At 39.3% G+C, this 18,172-nt stretch overlaps 1 protein-coding gene across 1 annotated transcript in view; it reads left to right on the top strand.

Moving 5' to 3' along the window:
- LOC139733801 (protein phosphatase 1 regulatory subunit 12A-like) overlaps nucleotides 1–18,172 on the top strand; it is a 125,362-nt gene that overhangs the window by 87,887 nt on the left and 19,303 nt on the right. Inside the window, exon 22 of the mRNA XM_071644607.1 lies at nucleotides 9,225–9,257. Coding sequence (XP_071500708.1) covers nucleotides 9,225–9,257 — 33 coding nt within the window. The remainder of the gene's footprint in view (nucleotides 1–9,224; nucleotides 9,258–18,172) is intronic.

Genomic DNA, 18,172 nt, shown 5'->3' with positions numbered 1-18,172 from the left:
ACGTTTTGCATAACAAGAACTACGAAGCAATCATTGTATTTCCCTCTTCCAGAATTTGGAAGTTTTGTTTGTTTGTTTGTTTAGTTTTAAGATATGACGCTACTTCTTTGATGGCAAATTTTTATCATCTGTGCATTTTAGAAAAAATGTGGAGGGCATGTACAAAATGGAGCTGTTGACTTCAAAAAGACTTTGAATACAACATTTTTGGTATTATGTGGTAACATACCTGCCGACTGTTCTCATTAAAGAGGAAGCTTCATTTAACCTTGTGTTCCTATTTTTGTCGACACCTGCTGATCGTCGTGTATAAGAAATGGGTGAAATTCCTAATTTTGCATTATTTTCTTTAAGTTTATTCATATTTCCTGAATTTGGGGGTTTGGCAGGTATACGGTAAGGTGAACTACTCATCTTCTCAATGCTGACATCCCCCCCCCCCCCCATGTTTTGTCTTGGCTGTCATTATATACAGTAGTCATACATGTTCAAATTTTGACTGGTTCACGAGACAAGCCACTGAACAGGACTGACACGGAAGGAAAATATATATATATATATATATGGAGTTGGCAAGAGAGCGATGCCCAGAAGTGAAAATAAGAGTGATCCCTCCTCCTTACTCATGCACAAAGAAAACATTTTCAAAGGAATCTGTGAAGCTCCGGTGCGATTAGAGCAGTGAGCCAATTACGCAGCTGGTGCCGGTGATGGACGTTGCCATGGTGACACATGTCGTCACTGCTTGAATATGCTGTTGCTCGTAGTGGCAGGGAGTTGACATTGAGTCCAGCAGCTTGCTGGGATCACCGGCCGAGGGCATCCTCACAAGATCCACTTTGAAGGAACGAAGAAAGATGTAGTGCGGCACTCTACTTTGGCTGCTTGCCCCATTTGGGTATCTGCAAAACCATTACAGCTTGAAATCCTGCAGTTTGCTGAGGGGAATTAGTGCACAGTTTCTTAAAATTAGCATTGTGACTGTCAGTCTACGTATATGACCTTTACAATACATGCTGGAATAATTGCTTCCAAAATTATGGAAACTGTATGATATCATGGGCAATCCACTATTCGTATACTAGTTCTGGTCTGATAAATTCTCTGATCACTACCAGCAGATTGACTTTTTTCTCTCCCGTCACCTCATCTTGCATGAGGAGACGTGCATGGATGTGCTAGCATAAAAACGAAGCAATATGCAAGTTCAGATATTGAGATGGACAGTAAATGTAGAGTGGTAAAAGGTCTTGCTGTTAGTATCTTTGGGAGATGCAGATTACTAATTCATGCTGAACAGAAGTGTTTGTGTATGTCTGTGTTATTTTGATTGAGTGGGATGACTAACATTAAATTTTTAATTTAAATTAATGTGAAACTCTGGAGGTAGCAACAATTAATGGCATTAAAACAATGATTGAGAAATACTGTCATTGGTCTATTGCTTCACGCCAGACATTTTTTCATGTTTTATAGCAATCAGGCCTGATTACAACAATTATTAATGAAAATGTTTTCCCTGCCCAAATTGATAATGGTTATACAGCTTCTGTGATAATTTAGAAATTGTAAACCACCTACTGGTATACCATATATTTCAATGCTCACCTTCAAAAGAGACTCAGGATTACATCAGTCACGAGCTATACTGTCCTTATCAGACAGATTTCCATGGTTTCCAGAATACCTCTCATGGTTCTTATCCTTTGATCTCTCTGGTTATTTCTGAGTGGGAAGTAGCAAGGTTAGTAGAGGTGAATGTCAAACGAGGTCATTGACTTGTGGGAGGTTGAACCAGTTGTCGCATTGGTTTTGAGCCTAGCACTCAACTTCTTTGCTTGGTCCCATTTCATCTCGCAATAGTAATATAGTATACTAGTAGGTTGTTACTCTGAAGAATGAATGATGAAAGTAACTCAATGAATGCAGAGTGTTCTTATCAAGAGAATTTTGCTTCTCTAAAAATCTAGTATGTGTGTGTGTGTGTTTCTTTTTTGTTTTATGGCTTTTGTATTTGGTTTTTGACTTTTCACAGTATACTTTTAAGAATTTTCCACTCTATATTCTCTCTTTTTTCTTTTTTCTATTGAGTAAAGTGGATGTGGAAGCAATTATACTTTGAGTATGAATAGCAGCTGTGAATGTGTGTATGAACATGCTTTTTGCTCATCATGTCATAGATCCCCAGAGCTTTTACTCTTCTGCCCCCAGTGTGAATTCCTAGCATACCACAAGGGAACATTCTTGAAATTCCATCTGGTCGCAAGAGCACTAGTCTTAGCTTTCAGACCCTTCAAAGCATTGCATGACTTGCCATGCGAGAGAAATGTGGTTCATGCCTATTCTCTTTCCTGGTTCTGTCTGCAATGTGAATGCTCTGACTATATGATCCATATTATTTCCTTTTGTAATGTTCTCACCAAATAACTTGGCCATTTCCTAGTATACCACCTCACCATGGCAACATTGAAAACCTCCACAGAATTGAATTTGTAAATATGCAGTGATGAATACATTGCCATATTCTAAAGAGAGGGTATGGAAGTGAAGCCTAGTGCAGTTGCTGTCATTTGTTTTCTGATGTTTCAGCCAAGTGATGAATTAGAGTTGTGTCGTACAAATTATCCTTCGGGGGTTGACATGATGTTTGAAATACCAACATGCGTCAGAAGTTTGTAAAAGCAAACATTTTTACAAACTTCCTTTATACACCCCCCCCCCCCCCCCCCATTCAGACCTCACATGTTATAGTACTGCACTTGATTGCAAAGATATCAGTTCTGTGCATGATGGAGAATGTGACACGTTTATAAAAGCTGGGAAGTTTTTGTGATAGGAGGCTTCAAATATGTGATTTTTTTAAATTTTCCATCATTAAGTTCCAGAGAGCAGGAAAAAAAAAAGAGAGGGAAAAAAGAAAACTGAGGCACTTGGTTGTGCAGGAATTCAAATTGAAGTAAATGAGTCCTGTCATCTTTAGGCTAGTCCCAGTTGATTCTGTTGGCACAATACTGTGATGGTCCATAGAGTTGTAGTGATGCTGTTGCTGTAGTGAAGGCAATGCATTGCCAACAAAGATTTCAGCCTGCCCAGTGATGTATCCCTTATTTCTACCTGGCCTCATGAGCTACCCAAACCTGGAAGCACAATAGAACTAGTGAGCATCTTAAGTTTTAAAGAACTGGTTATCCTTAAGGAGAAAAGGAAGATGAAAAAAAAAGATAGGGTTGATAAGTCTGAATGAGAAGTTACATCCTTTGATGAAATTGAGTAGTACTATCAGTGTTAATCAGAGTTGATAGTGACAAAGTAATATAATGTCATTCGTTGGTTTGAAGATGAGTGTACAAAGAATCAAAATGAAGCTTTGATTTTACCACAGACAGTAAAGCTGGACCATTGCATGCAAATCATTTTAAGGGGGCCTTGTGAAAGTGACAAACTCAGCTTGGAGAAATTGTCATTGTTAATTTTTTTTTAACATAACTTTTTCCTCTGAGAAATCTTTCTGTGAGAGAACCTGAAAATACCTACACAGTCAGGTAAAGTCAGGGGGCATGGAGGGGACAGTTTTATTTCTTTTCTGATAACCTGTTTGGAAATCACCTTTATATGAATGTCATGATACACAGTATCATAATTTTTGAATGTGTGGATTCCAAAAGTCGTAACCATGTTGAATGCCAAGAGATTTTATCTAACATGAATATTGAAAATAGTTATGTGTGCCAAGAGTTAATGACAAATCAATATTTTGGACAAGCCATTGATCTTTTTTTTTACTTTTTATTTTTTTAAGGTTAAGAAAATGTATGCAGTTTGCGACTTTGGTCTATGAAATATTATTTGTGTCAACACATACAAGAATGTAGCTCTAAAACCCTTACTCAAAGATTAACAGTGGCTTTAAGAAGATGAGTCATCAGATAAACTTATCACACTTTTCCCAAGTCACAGCCACATTCTGACATTTACATGAGGAATTAAGCGTTTCCGCTTCGAGGTTTCATCTTGTTGCTCGGGGAACTTGGGGCAGAGATAAAAATGAGAGATGTTAGTTGTTGTTGCTGTTGTTTTTAAATTACCATCACCTGATGCAGACAGGTTTCTCCCCCACCCCCTGCTACCTCTGTGATATAATGTTGCTGCATGACATTAACCTGTGAATGTGTGTTAGAATCAGAAGGGTACCTGAATGGGGGCCGTCATCACTTATGGAAGCATCACTCTTCCTCAGCGAACCCATGTGATGCTGTCTGAAGATGACACAAGTGTCAGCATTTATAAGTATCCGTTAAATGTTATCAAAACCACTCCTCAGCTTAAGCTGTCTGTGATGCTCTTTTACTTCTGAAATGCTCAGGTATCTCTCTGTCCCCTTGTTTGGGCTGTTACACAACTCATTTCATTGTTCTAAAAATCACTCATGTCTTGTTTAACAATGCATATCCTTGATTCTTAAACAGTTCTGTCATCTCTTCGACATGACATTGAATTTTGAATATGAGGTAGCTGTACAAGAAATCCTTGCCCACCCACTCCCGCCCCCATAATGTTCTGCAAACTAGGGCTCCAAGATGTTACTGTGCACCTTCTTATGCTAAATTGGGATCATTGACATTGCCACCTTGCATACCATTGTCAGCGATGCTCCATTTTCTCTCACTCTTCACAGCCAGAATATGAACCAGCCATCCTTCCGTTATGGTGTTCAAAAGAAAGGGGGAAAAAAATCAATGTGGAAGAGCCACCCTGCTCAATCCACATGAAGTTCTCTGAGAGGTGATAAGCCATTGAGATGTGCTAAAGAAATGGTTCATTGCAGTGTCCTCATAGCAATGCGTGAAGAGCAAAGTAATAAAGGACCTGGCAGGGGAGTGTCCTGCTTGTTTGTCTCGGGAGAGACACAATAGCCAGTGCAAAGAAAAGAACAGACGAATAACGCAAACATCACGAGAAGGCTAGACATACCCTCAGTGGAAATCATGTAGCTGCTTTGCACGATGAGGGGATGGGGGGGGGGGGTTGGAGGAGGGCAGAATTGGGATGGGATAGTACCTGGAGTTGCTATGCTTGGCTGATTCCAGTATATTTTCTGTCTGGTTTAGTACAATACTTTATAAAGTGATTTGTTGAATCATAATATCCTGGTGCTCCATTGTGATATGTGTACTAGCTCTCCATACCAATCTCTGCCTTTCAGTCCAGGCCTTTGCATGAAGAGACTCAGGAGAGTTACAGAGATAGAGAAGCAGACAACACAAACAGACTTAAGTCTATTATTTTTTTTCCCCACTTGACCCCAATCCCCCCCCCCCCCCCCCTCTAGATCCCCTTTTTTTCACACCATTGTGTGCACATTCTTGCCTTAGGGGATTAGGCTGTGTATGTGTGCAGAGCGAAGTATGAAATTTTGCAGCATAATTGTGGGCAATTCTCCCCTTGCTCTCTATTCGCATGCCTCACCATGCTGCTGTATTATCACAGCTGTGAGAACCGGGCTTGCAGGTTGTAAGGGAATTGTTCCTCGGCCATGGATCGCTGACAGGAGCTTGTCACCTGCGATGTCGGGTCATAGTGCCAGGCAGGACAATCGATGTTGACAAGTGGCGCAAATTTATTTTTAAACAGTCGCCGATATCTATTTGTGGGGAATCGGAGTGTTTCGTGAAGCATCCGTGATGTCAGCTGGGGAGCCTGGATTTGATGAGGCTCTGAAAAGAGTCGACAGAGACTTGTCTTTGCATGCGCCCTTGTTTGAAGTGATTATTTGTCCTGAACACAGCCAGATGAACTGAACAAATATTTCCTCAAGTGGTCTCATGATAGGCAAAAAAAAATGTTCACTGCACTGCCTCCTGTACCAGTTTGGATTCCTCGCAAATGAGTAACACGTTTTTTTATCTCGAGTCTTGCGGGAGTAATGATCACTCATTGAAAGACTGTCAATCTAAGATAGAGGAGTACCAAGGAATTGATAACTGAATGACCGGCACTTTTAGAAGGAAGTTCTTCTATGTGCTCCATTATTAAGAAGTTTTTAAGTATGTCAACTTGTAATGTGAGATATTTATTTCCAGCGTGAGTGATTCAGAATTGTTTGTGGAAAATCCCGGGGATGTCATAGAACAGAATTCTGATAACCTATCCTGCTGGTATGTCTACAGTGTGTGTGAGTTTTAGCTTTGATTTGGAATGATAAATGTAACAAGGAACCAATGCGCCACTCGAGACCACACTCAGAGCCACTGAGATAGGGAAATGCCCAGACCAGCCTGATATCAATGACTCGCTCGAAATGGAGAAGATATAGAGATCATTGTGATAGAAATAGAATGTATGGAAGTGATAGGTGAACAGGAGACACAATGATTTCAGTGCGATGATAGGAGACTTCATTATGCGATGAGACTATCTACATGTCTATGCCAAGCAGAGGAACGGCAGACAGACGTGGTGTGTGCATACAGCCCTGTGTGGAGGAAACTATGGTAGCCCCATGTGTGACCTGTGTCCTTTAATCCTCCTTCGGGGGTATGGAATGTGGACTTGTTCTTCCAGCGAGGATGATTGAGATTCCATTGCCATCTGCCTCCCATCATCATTGGCCTCATCCTCCCTGCATCATACATGCTGCCGCCACGGCAACCCATCCCCTCGCATCCGAGTGCAGGGAGCATCCCGCTGCATTAGTGTATGTGTGTATTGAGTGTGTCAGCTCAAAATACAGCCGGCACCATTTCTGATACACAGGGATCCAGCCTTGTTGTTAGTGCTTGTATGCCATATCTTCATATGTGGATTAGCCTCTCATGTGATCTTTGGATTAAGTAATCCATCTGGCTGTCAGATTGAATTCAGCTGACACATTAGGAGGAAGCTACCATCCCCAAGTGCATCTTCATTTGACCCCTCCCATGAGATACATTTCAGTGGGGGAGATTTGCTCTCGCATGATTATCACAGCCTCTCGTGTGTTGGAAGTAATCTTGACATTATATTCCTCTCTGTAGATTGTCTATACATTTGTTGAATGGATAGTATATTTTGATTGATGATCCATCCCACTTTTCAAGGACCAGAGGAGGCTCTGAGATTTCAAGCTGGACTACATCACATGTGCATTTTTTTTCCAATCACTGCTTCAGGGACTCAGATGTGCTGTGTTTCTGCACTGTGTGGGTTTATTGATTGTATTGATTTGGGCAAATACCCTGCCATGTGTGCGTCATTCTCATGAGCAGCGAGACAGTACCCTGCATCAGGAATTGCCCTCAGTTACGACTAGGTTGTGAAACTGCGCTCACGAGTCATACTTCCTTCATTAGTGGCGTTCATCAATTAGGGCATCTCCTTTAAGAAGCTTTTCCACTGTCGCCTTGGTGACGGATATTGGATTAAACCCTGACTGGATCCCCCTGTCCACCTCTTGATTTTTATGTGCAATTTTTTTCTTTTCTTTATTACACAGTAGAGATGCACTGTTGGTTTGTCCTATGTGATAAGTATACCTAGCAGTGTGTGATAGATCAGTGCTTCCGTGCTGTGCAATGCACTCATTTCATCAGGTATACTGACAAGGTAACGACACAAGGGCTCTCAAGCTGTGTTGCTCTTATGCTGCAATTTGTCCGCCACATTGTTGCACCTGAAACATCTGCATCTGTCAGAGCCCAAGCTTGTTGCTGCCAGTCAGCCTCTCCTGAAGTTTGCCTTTAGCTCCCACCCCCCCCCATACGCACAAACACCAGGTTGTTGTTCCCTGATCTGAACTCGACACACGTGCACAGGAAATAGGTGTCTTCGCAACCGTAAACCTCCAGTTTCCTTCCAATCTGCGTGGAAGTTGGTGCCCAGGAACCTGCCAATAATTGCCCCACATGTGACTTGCACTGAAGCCTAGCTGTCAGTCACAGCTTGAGATTCAAAGCTTTAATTGACAGGCAGACACAATATTACCCTCTCAAGAGAAGCTGGAGGAAAAAGCCCCCAGTGTGTGGCAATCTGTGTTTCGTCAGGTCATTACTGGAGTGAGAAAATATCATTTACTGCTGACGGTATTCATCTGCAATCACTGAGAATACAAAGGATATATATGCGCATTGTGGAAAAGGTATCACAGACTTTTGCAGGACATACGTGATAACATACGGCCGTTACATTTGCACGGCTGAGCTCTGCTCCCCATCACTGCACAAACTTTGATTGCCGCCATGTCGTACGGATCATATAATCGCTATGGATCTGGAGGTAGTTCTTCCTACACACCTGGGAGTGGATCCAGATATGGATCTAGTGCAGGGAGTCGCTTAGGTTCCACTGGATCTTACACACCATCATCATCATCTGTAAGCATGCCGATGATGTGTTAAGGCTGTATAGCAAATATGTTTTATTGTGTTTCGTGAAATACATTCTGTATTCCGTTGGTTAACTGGCAAATGTATCTTTTCTTCTCTATTTTTTTTTTTTTTTGGTCTTATTTGTAGTTTATTACTTGGGTTGTTTACATGTGTTTTTCAATTTCATTCATATTTTTGATACAGCACACCATATCTGGCGATCCTTGGCTGATTCTTAGGGGAAGAAATTATAAAATCAATTTGCGAAAAAGTTTTTAGTAAAACCACCTCTTGCTCTTCTTTTCGTAGAATTCAAAACCCAGTCATCGATATGAAAAGCTTGGGAATGTGTGTATGCTAGCCAACTGTGTGATGTGTCCCTATTGCATGGGTGTGTGTGTGTGTGTGTGTGTGTGTGTGTGTGTGTGTGTGTGTGTGTGTGTGTGTAGGTTTGTGTGAATTAATGCGGGGGGGGGGGGGTAGGAAACCCATGTTCACCATATGGATTGTGACAGGAATATGCATCAACATATATGACTGATATGTTTTACAATGATGTGATGGTAGCAATGATTATGTTTCATATGTTTAGAATAATATCAAAAGGAATGCATTTACTTCTCACAGTGTTTTTTCTAAATCTGTAAAGATGATAACAACGTCATGTTAATTTATACTTATTGTGTGCTTTGATGATTGTATCAGTTCCTTGGCAGTAAGGTCTGTCAAATTAACATTTTGAGTATCTTGCTTTTCTGACTTGATCTCCATGTGATATTTACATGGTTAGAATACCATGTCCTCACAATTTCCTCTTCCTAAATAAAACAACTGACCTGGGACCTCTGTTTTGGTCACAACTCTCACCTTTTCTCCCCTCAGGGTCGTCGACCATCACCCCTGTATTCCTCTTATGTAAGCATTCCTTGGGGGAAAACACATTTCCTTACCAAATATTTCTATTTCCATGGTTACGAGCAAATGATATTGTATATTCCATGTTTAGCACCCATCCCATGTTATTTTTTGTTTGTATCACTCATCCTGTTTTCCAGTTGCCACCTTCATTACTGTACCCAGTGAATATATCTTGTAACATTATTCTGTGCAATGGTAACAGCTATATACATTGAATTGTAACACTAACCAGTCCTGTACCAAACTCTTGTAGTCATATTTATCTGCCAATACTTTTGGAACAAAAATCCACCTCCATTTAAACTCAAGTTTTTGTTTTGAATGGATATTTTGCATGTTTTCGTATTTCTCTGAACACATAGCTTGTTATGAGGAAAAATAAAAAAAGAGCAAAAACAAAAACAAAAAAATAAATACCCTTAACAATTAGCAAGTACACTGATTTATGAAAGAAATAAAGATGATAAATATTGTGTTCAAGTGATTAATGTCAGATGGATTGTGTATGATGCTACCAATTTTCTTGCTAGTTTTCTCCTTGTCATATTTATTCATTCATAGAGGTGTCCTAGTTTATCTGTCCCACACTCGGTGTTCACCCCATACATTGTTAGCGCTGAAAATCATCCCTTCATTCTGATTAGCATTTATATTTTGATATCTGATTGACTCTATACCGCACCACTTCTATATTATATGCTTATTTGATGTTGCAGGATACATTTAGACTCTTTAAATTTAGTCCATATGATAGTGTGATCATGTCTTTCATTGATATTCTTCCACCATCACACAGAGATAGTAGTTTCACCTTGGTTCAGCGTATTCCACAATCCAGTAGATTTGCAATACACATTTCAAGCATCCATGATGTAGCCATCTCCAGATCTCTGTTTACCACATCATAGATATCACTGCTTCATATCTTCAATACATTACTCAGTAGATGCAGTACTGTATACGCCATATATTTAGCAAGCCTGATTATTCGCGAATCAGAACCTGCCAACGATTTCACGAGTGGGTAAATTTGCGATCATAGAATACAGTAATAAATGGATGCACATCGCCTTCACGTCAGAACCAGAGGTAATTTCTTGGCATTTTAAAAGTGCAAATAGCAACCAACTTGCAAAATTTATGAAAATAAATCCCCCGCAAAATATATGGCGTATACAGTACACAGAATATACATGAAGAGAAAGCCATCATGTAGATTTATGTGTATTTTGGCTGTGGTTCATGTACAATTTAAAGCAAAGTACTCAGCTAAGATTGTCTCTTTCTGATTTCACTATGATTATATGTTACATATACAAATTATGTCTTATATAGCATCTACATTTATGATCTCAACAGTCACTGTTCAGTAGCATAACGTCGCTGGGGTGACAAGACCTTGTATCTGAAATTTTGGTGAAAATGACTCTTTTGGATGAATGGTCAAATAATGGGTTAAGTGATGTCCTGTACAAATCCCAAGTGTCTTACCCCAAAAATGAAGCCACCATGGCATGTCAAAGGAAAGGCTATCCCATTTACTATCGTGCTTTCGCCACCTTGTTTTTTGGGTCTCCTGAACATTTGACATTTTGTAGATACGAGGACTTGTCGCCCCAGCGACGATAAACATAGTAGCTTGTCATTGTAACAATCAATGGTTAGTCAACATAAACCCTTAACTGAGCATGGTGCAAGCTTCGTGATCATATTTTTGTTAGAAATTACACTTCCCACTCTAACTGTATGTATACTGTATACATATGTATCTTGAGCGACTGTGTATGGGTCAGGTAAGTAGATATCCCATTATGATATGGAGGTGGCATGTGCTATTACTATGACAGGCTTCTAGGTTGATTATAAAATATTGGAAAAATCATCACATGCAAGTGTCAAAATGACTGATTCTGAATGATTGCTAAGTTATGTGTGTCTAGCATATCTCTTATGTTCGCAACAGGATCTGGGTTATTATGATAATACACACTCACAGTCCATTCAGAAAAGCAGTCAGTTTAAAATTTGTGAAGGACCCCAGACTACTAATTATTTTCAGTGAGATCAGGATTGTGTATCATTATGAAGGTGTGCTCTGGAAATGTAAGATTGATATCAAACCATTATATCTCATTGCCAACTCTAAACAAGATTTCTAAACAAATTATAGGAGCGTATTCCAACTTTTGAATGAAGATAATATGCTCTAGGAATATAAGACTGATATCAAACCATTATACCTCATTTTGCTAAGTCTGAACAAGATTTCTAAACAAATTATAGGAGTATATCCCAACTCTTGAATGAAGATGATATGCTCTAGAAATATAAGACTGATATTAAACCATTATACCCCATTGCTAAGTCTGAACAAAATTTCTAAACATATTGTATGGGCATATAATCCAACTCTTGAATGAAGATATGATCTAGAAATGCAAGATTGATTTCAGACCATTAGACCTCATTGCTATGTAAAGTCTAAGCAAGACTAGTAAACAAATTATAGGAGCATATTCCAACTCTGCACAATATAAGCCGCAGGTCAAATGTTAAGTTGGAGAGCAGGATGCATTTCATGTACCCTCTTGTGGTGAGCGTCATGGTAGCGAAGGTATACCTTTCTGTATACAGTTACCCCATCCATCCATGGTAGAGACATCTGTCATACCGAAACGAATATGAGAAACATTGCTCGCTTCATCCGGAGTTGGTACATGAGAGGACAGGCATCCCTGGTTCAAGGTCAGATTGGGATCGGATGACCCCTTGTCTGGCATACCAGCATTCGGTATCAGAGCACTTCCTCCTGTACCAGCCAGTCTCCAATTGGATGGACTGGATTCATGAGATTAAATGAATGGATCCACAGATCCAAACCAGATGTCATTAATAAGTAAATGGAAGCTTGATCTGGATATACTTGTGATGAATTCAATGGATCCACAGATCCATCCACATATCCAAACAATACTTTACAATAGGGGCTAGCTCTGTGGATTCATGAGATTAAATGAATGGATCCACAGATCCAAACCAGATGTCATTTAACCCTATTCTAACTGGGCTATTTGAGACCAAGTTTTTACTGGGGGGGGGGGGGGGGGGTCAAATTGACCCCCCCCCCCCCCCCCCCCCCCAGTTAAGATAGGGTTAAGTAAATGGAAGCTTGATCGATCAGGATATTCTTGAGATGAATGAATGGATCCACACATCCAAATTAGATGTGTCATTTGTGTGAATAGGGGCTTCATCAAGGGATTTATGAGATACAAATGAATGGATCTACAGATCCAAACTAGATGTGTCATTTGTGTGAATAGGGGCTACATCAAGGGATTTATGAGATACAAATGAATGGATCTACAGATCCAAACTAGATGTGTCATTTGTGTGAATAGGGCTACATCAAGGGATTTATGAGATACAAATAAATGGATCTACAGATCCAAATTAGATACCTGTGTCATTTGTGTGAATAGGGGCTACATCAATGCATTTATGAGATACAAGTGAATGGATCTACAGATCCATCCACATATCCAAACAAGACGTACAATAGGGGCTAGATCTGTGGATTCATGAGATGAATGAATGGATCCACAGATCAAGACAAGATGGGTCATTTAAGTAAATGGAGGCTGATCTTAGGATTCATGAGATAAGTGAATGGATCCCACAGATCCAAGTGAGATGTGTCATTTAAGTGAATGGGGGCTAGATATGTGGATTCATGAGATAAGTAAATGGATTTACAGATATCCAAACAAGATTTGTTATTTTAATAAATGTTGGCTAGATCTGTGGATTCATGAGGTAAATGAATGGATCCACAGATCCAAACTATATATGTTATTGTAGAGAATGGGAAGTAAATTTGTGGATTCATGAGATTAAAGTGAATGGATTTACTGATACGACAAGATGTAGCAGTAAGTAAATGGGAGGTAAATGAGTGGATTCATGAGATAAAATGAGATAAATGAATGGATCAATAAATGATGAAATAAAGCAGTAGCAGTTCAGATTAACATGTACCGCTGTACGTGTGGATAGGCATATGCAGAGAGATATGAATAGATAAACTAAGTGATATCAGATAGATTCATTAATGAACATGGAGATAGATTCCTAGGTTTAGATATGTTTAAAGTCCTTTAAAAGAACAAATCTTGTAGTTTTTTAAGAGAGATAACAGGGCTGTTTTTGTGAAATAAAACGTACATGTTAGAAGTTACATAATAATTTTTTATGCATGCACTTTGAGTTGCTGCCCAGTAGCAAATGCACCTTATTGTAATACCTTGTACATGAATCATGGTGAAATCTAAAATATTCATGTGTAATTGTGATGTAACAGTCACAAGACGCTTGTTATATCTGTCTACATGCTTTGTCAGGTGTACTACTATATATCTTGCAATATATTGCAATATACATCAAGAAACTAGCAGTAGGGAAGGATAGGGACTATCTGTGTATGGGAGCAACATTCTTGTTCGAGTCAGAAGTCAGAGAAACATGTGAAAATCATCACAATAACCCCTCTCAAGTAGGAGTCACTATTCTTTCCTGTCAAAAGACGTGCATGGTGCGACATGGTGTACCCTTGAATGGTGGCGGCACGAAGTAGGCCAGCACAATGAGCATGTGGCACACACACACACTTGTCGTGGGGTGACAGGTATGTCGGAGTGTACCCTGCGTTGCTCTCCAGGTGCTGGTGTAACTTGCAATAGTTTGAAGGTTATGCATTTGTTCAAGTGTTTGTAGATTGGGAGTCATTATTATGATAGCTGTATGGAGAGAGCTTGGATAGGAATGTGGCCATTGTTAGATCTTGCCTTGTCCTTGTGGTCTTGTTCAGGCTTCATTTTCCCTCTAAAATATATGTATTTTTTTTAATGTAAAAAGAGTTTCCTGTTCTTTAGACTGTTGAGACCGATATAAAAGGAAAGTTGATCCCCAGATCACAATTGAGTTGGGGGCGAGAGATAGAAAGACCGGCAACACGTGTTCGGACCGTAGCAAAAGTCTGGGCTTTCAGAGAGTCATGGTTTCAAAGCAGCTATGGCCAACTATTTAGGAAGACTCTTCTTAAACGTAAGTATCATCGAACATGGCCTCGAAGCAGCATCTTCTTCAATTGAATTACTTACCGAATAACAGAATGTGAATCATATTGCATCTAATATTGCTTGTGCAGATAGTGTGCAATGTGGGTTTTCTGGGATGACAGGCAATAAACACAGGCATCTTTCTCTATGTATGCCGAGGTATGTGAAAACCTTTTAGAAGAGGATTAGATGAGATTAGATTATGAGAGGTTTATCCCAGATGTGATGCTCACAGTTATTGAAGTCTCCTAAAATATCATAGGGGGCAAATGAATGAGCCATTCAGTTTATTCACCTATTGTGTTGTATGAAGATTAGTTCTAGATGCCTCCTTTCTTTAGCTCCATTTGTTGAGTTGAATTTAAAATGATCAGTTCCACAGTTTTCAGACAAAAAATCTGTTTTTGCATGGAGTACCTTGGTAGTGTACCCTTTAAGGGTTTCATCACCCCTCATGGTTTTCAAGAGATTTAATTTTTTAGTTCCCCAGTGGAAAACAAACTTTCAGTAATCTTCAAGAGTTCATTTGCTCTGCACACTCCAACATTCATGTTATGCTAACAGCAACAGGTATTTATGTGTCATTTCACTCTAATGGAAATTTGCACACTTCAGTATATCAAGAGGAGTGTAATGTCAGGATAGCACATTACATTGTTTTGATACATTATCGCTGTTTCCATTTATGATTTGTAGTTGAAGAGTGATGCATAAGTTCTTCGAAGGGCTGGTCAAAATTTTTTTTTTTTTTTCAGATCATATTTGGTACTTATCCTGATTTTGAGTCAGCTATATACCATGAAACTTTGGTTATCTGTGAGTTGGAGCAGTTGCTCAATATATAAATGGCTGAGTAATATTCCCAAAGACTTTTGGAAGGATTTATCGTAATCATTAAAAATCTGGTAATATTTTCATGCACAAATGAAATAATTTTTTGGTAGAAGCAATCAAGTGTTCTTCAGGTACAGTTCAGATTGATTTTGTAACTATGTCTGTGCAGAACTAACATCATTGGAGCTCAGCTGAACCATGGGGGGGGGGGGGGGATAAAAAGGAAAGGTATGCCTTTTTTGTGTCATTGACATGACATTGTGTTTTGCAAAATCAGTTCCCATACTGGATCATATACAATGAACTGCTTTTGGTCATCTTCAAATCAAATAATTCCCACCACCAATGATTCATAAACTGAAGATAAGCGATCCTTTCTAACCATTCAGTTGGATGTCGTGACTGGAGCCTTCCTTGATTATGTGTGTGTGTGTGTGTGTGTGTGTGTGTGTGTGTGTGTGTGTGTGTGTGTATCCCATGAAATACTCAATGCCCCTTCTTTCAGTCAAATTTGTCCTCCCATTGTGGTGAACACACGCATCCCTTGTTCATTCTACAAATTAATCAAACACTGACCATGCAATAACCAAATATTTGCACCCTGTGAAGACTTCTGCACATAGTCTCTGTTGATGGTACTGTTGAATTAGTTGTTAGTCAGAAAAGGGGGGGGGGTGATATTTGTTTGCCATTGTTCGCTTATTTTTGTGAGGGAAAGGAATATCTTATAATAAAATGATACCATTTGGGCTGCTCTTGCTCAACAGCCCACTTGCACCACTATCTCTAGACATATATGTATGTGTGTGTGTGCGTTTGTTTGTGTGTGTGGGGGGGGGGGGGTAAGGGTTTGGAAGAAGGAATTTGTATTCTGTTGAGGAAGTCAACATCACAAATGCTGCATGCCCATTAAAGGTAGGGAATCCCATTTGCACGCCTTAAATGAAGAGTTGTATAAATACAGTGGTATGTTGAAGAGAGTATCATATTAGAAACTCCCATAAAGTATTGAAAGTGGATGGTAACATTTAGTACATTTTTTTGACCGCTAGATTTTGAATTGAATTGTTTTCGGGGCTCACCGTAAATTCCAGTACATTACTAGGCTACCTTTGCAGACCCATGTACTGCATGTGTGTCCATCATGTATATTTTGTGAAGAAAGTTCATAAACACTTACTAACATTTTTATATACATTCTTGCCACGCACTCTATATGTTATTACATCAGCTCTTGTACTTTTAGATTTGTGTTTATAGATCACAAATACAGAAGAATGCAACAAAAAGGCTTAAGTGTGGCTGACACACAGAACTACTGAGAAGTTGAGTTTTGTGCATTATTCAAATTTTAGATAACTGTTGACTTCCAAATTTCTAAGCAGTGGCCTAAGCAAGTCCCCTGAGGTTCATATTTAATGTTCTGCTGCATTTTGGGAGGTCTGTAAAAGGTATCCCCTACCTTTAAAGTAAGAGTATGCCAGTGATTCGTGGGCCGTGAATTTTGCGATCATGAAAACAACAGATTTTTTTTTTTTTTTTTTTGAACAACTGAATTGCCGTGGTGTCCATTATATCCTGCGTTGCTACCCATGTACACAAAACAGGATTCTTCATCACAATTGCTCTTTAAAATGGGTAATCATGAATATGGCTTTGGCACCAGCCAGCTAAAACCATGTGCATGGGTCTTAATACTGGTCATTTTGATACCTTGAATTTGTGTTGTCATTCATAAGTAGGATTTTAATCATTTGTTTTTATATGGATCAAGGAGACCACATGCTTTCCCAAATTTAATCCTAGTCATGCTCTTGATTTTGTGACATTGCGGTGAGAGCAGCAAAGATGATATTCACTTTTATGTAAAAAAGGCAAACTTCAAATGTGTGTGTGCTTTTCCTTTTTATTCTACATGGAAAGCACAGATGATTCAATATGGTCCTCAAATTTGTTCAAGGCCTTTGATACATAACTAGATATTGATCTTCTAGCTGTGGAATGTTTTAATGCAAATATTGCTACAGATAGCTACCAGATTGTGTGTTAGCTTTGCGTATCACCAGGGAACATTACCAAGGATACAAATTTGAGACAGCGTAGAACCGGTGCACAGCGCACCAGCTGTAGTTGTAGGCTACTGTCAGTGGTGGTATTGCTTCATTGCCTTATATAGAGTGCCAGGGGGCCCCCTTCCCACTCAGTACCTGGACAGGTCTTCTAGTCTCGCCCACAGACCTTTGAACCATCAATAAATTGTCCCTAGCACACTAACTGTGCACGACAGTGTCTCTATGGGGGCATGTGAATTCGGGTGAAGATGCTGTCAAGATGGGGGGAAAAGACAGTTTTAAGAGTCATTGTTATACTCCCTGGATCTGGTTTTTATGCAAGAAGTTCTCTGAAGAGGATGTTTACTTCTGTGAGTGCATAACAATTTTTCCTTATTAACATTAATTAATCATTAACAGTGCCTAGCACTCATAAATGAAATTAAATTGACTGTCTTCCCTTTTTACTCCCTTCCTCCCTCCCAAAAATAAACAAACAAAGGTTTGCACATCTTTTGTTACAAAGTGAAGAGCTCAGTGAACTAAATTTATGATTAATGTTTGTTTAAATCCTCTAAATCTAATTCATGATTAATGATTCTAAAATTTCAGTCTTGAAAGTAATGTATAAAAACCACCCCCTCCCCCTTCCTCTCAAAGAAAACTTCATATTTGTGTCATTAGAAGCCTGGGAAGGCTTAGACTACAGATTAAGTCTGACTGGCAGATGTTGCTGTCAAGGTATCAATAGGCCCAGAAGGAACAGCATTTTACACATTGACATTTAGTTTGTTGTTGATGACAGATATGAGTAATGATATAATTTCGCAAAATTTTGTCTGAAAAGGAAAACTTGCTTGTCGTCTGGTAGATAAAGCCCATCCATCAATATCTGAAATTCATTTGTTAT

The sequence above is a fragment of the Diadema antillarum genome, unplaced genomic scaffold (assembly GCF_040938485.1).
Source record: "Diadema antillarum isolate AM-2024a unplaced genomic scaffold, OU_Dant_1.0 seq00000491_RagTag, whole genome shotgun sequence".
NCBI classification, from domain to species: domain Eukaryota; kingdom Metazoa; phylum Echinodermata; class Echinoidea; order Diadematoida; family Diadematidae; genus Diadema; species Diadema antillarum.
The sequence above is the reverse complement of the archived record's forward strand: the minus strand, read 5'-3'. Positions and strand labels throughout refer to the sequence as shown.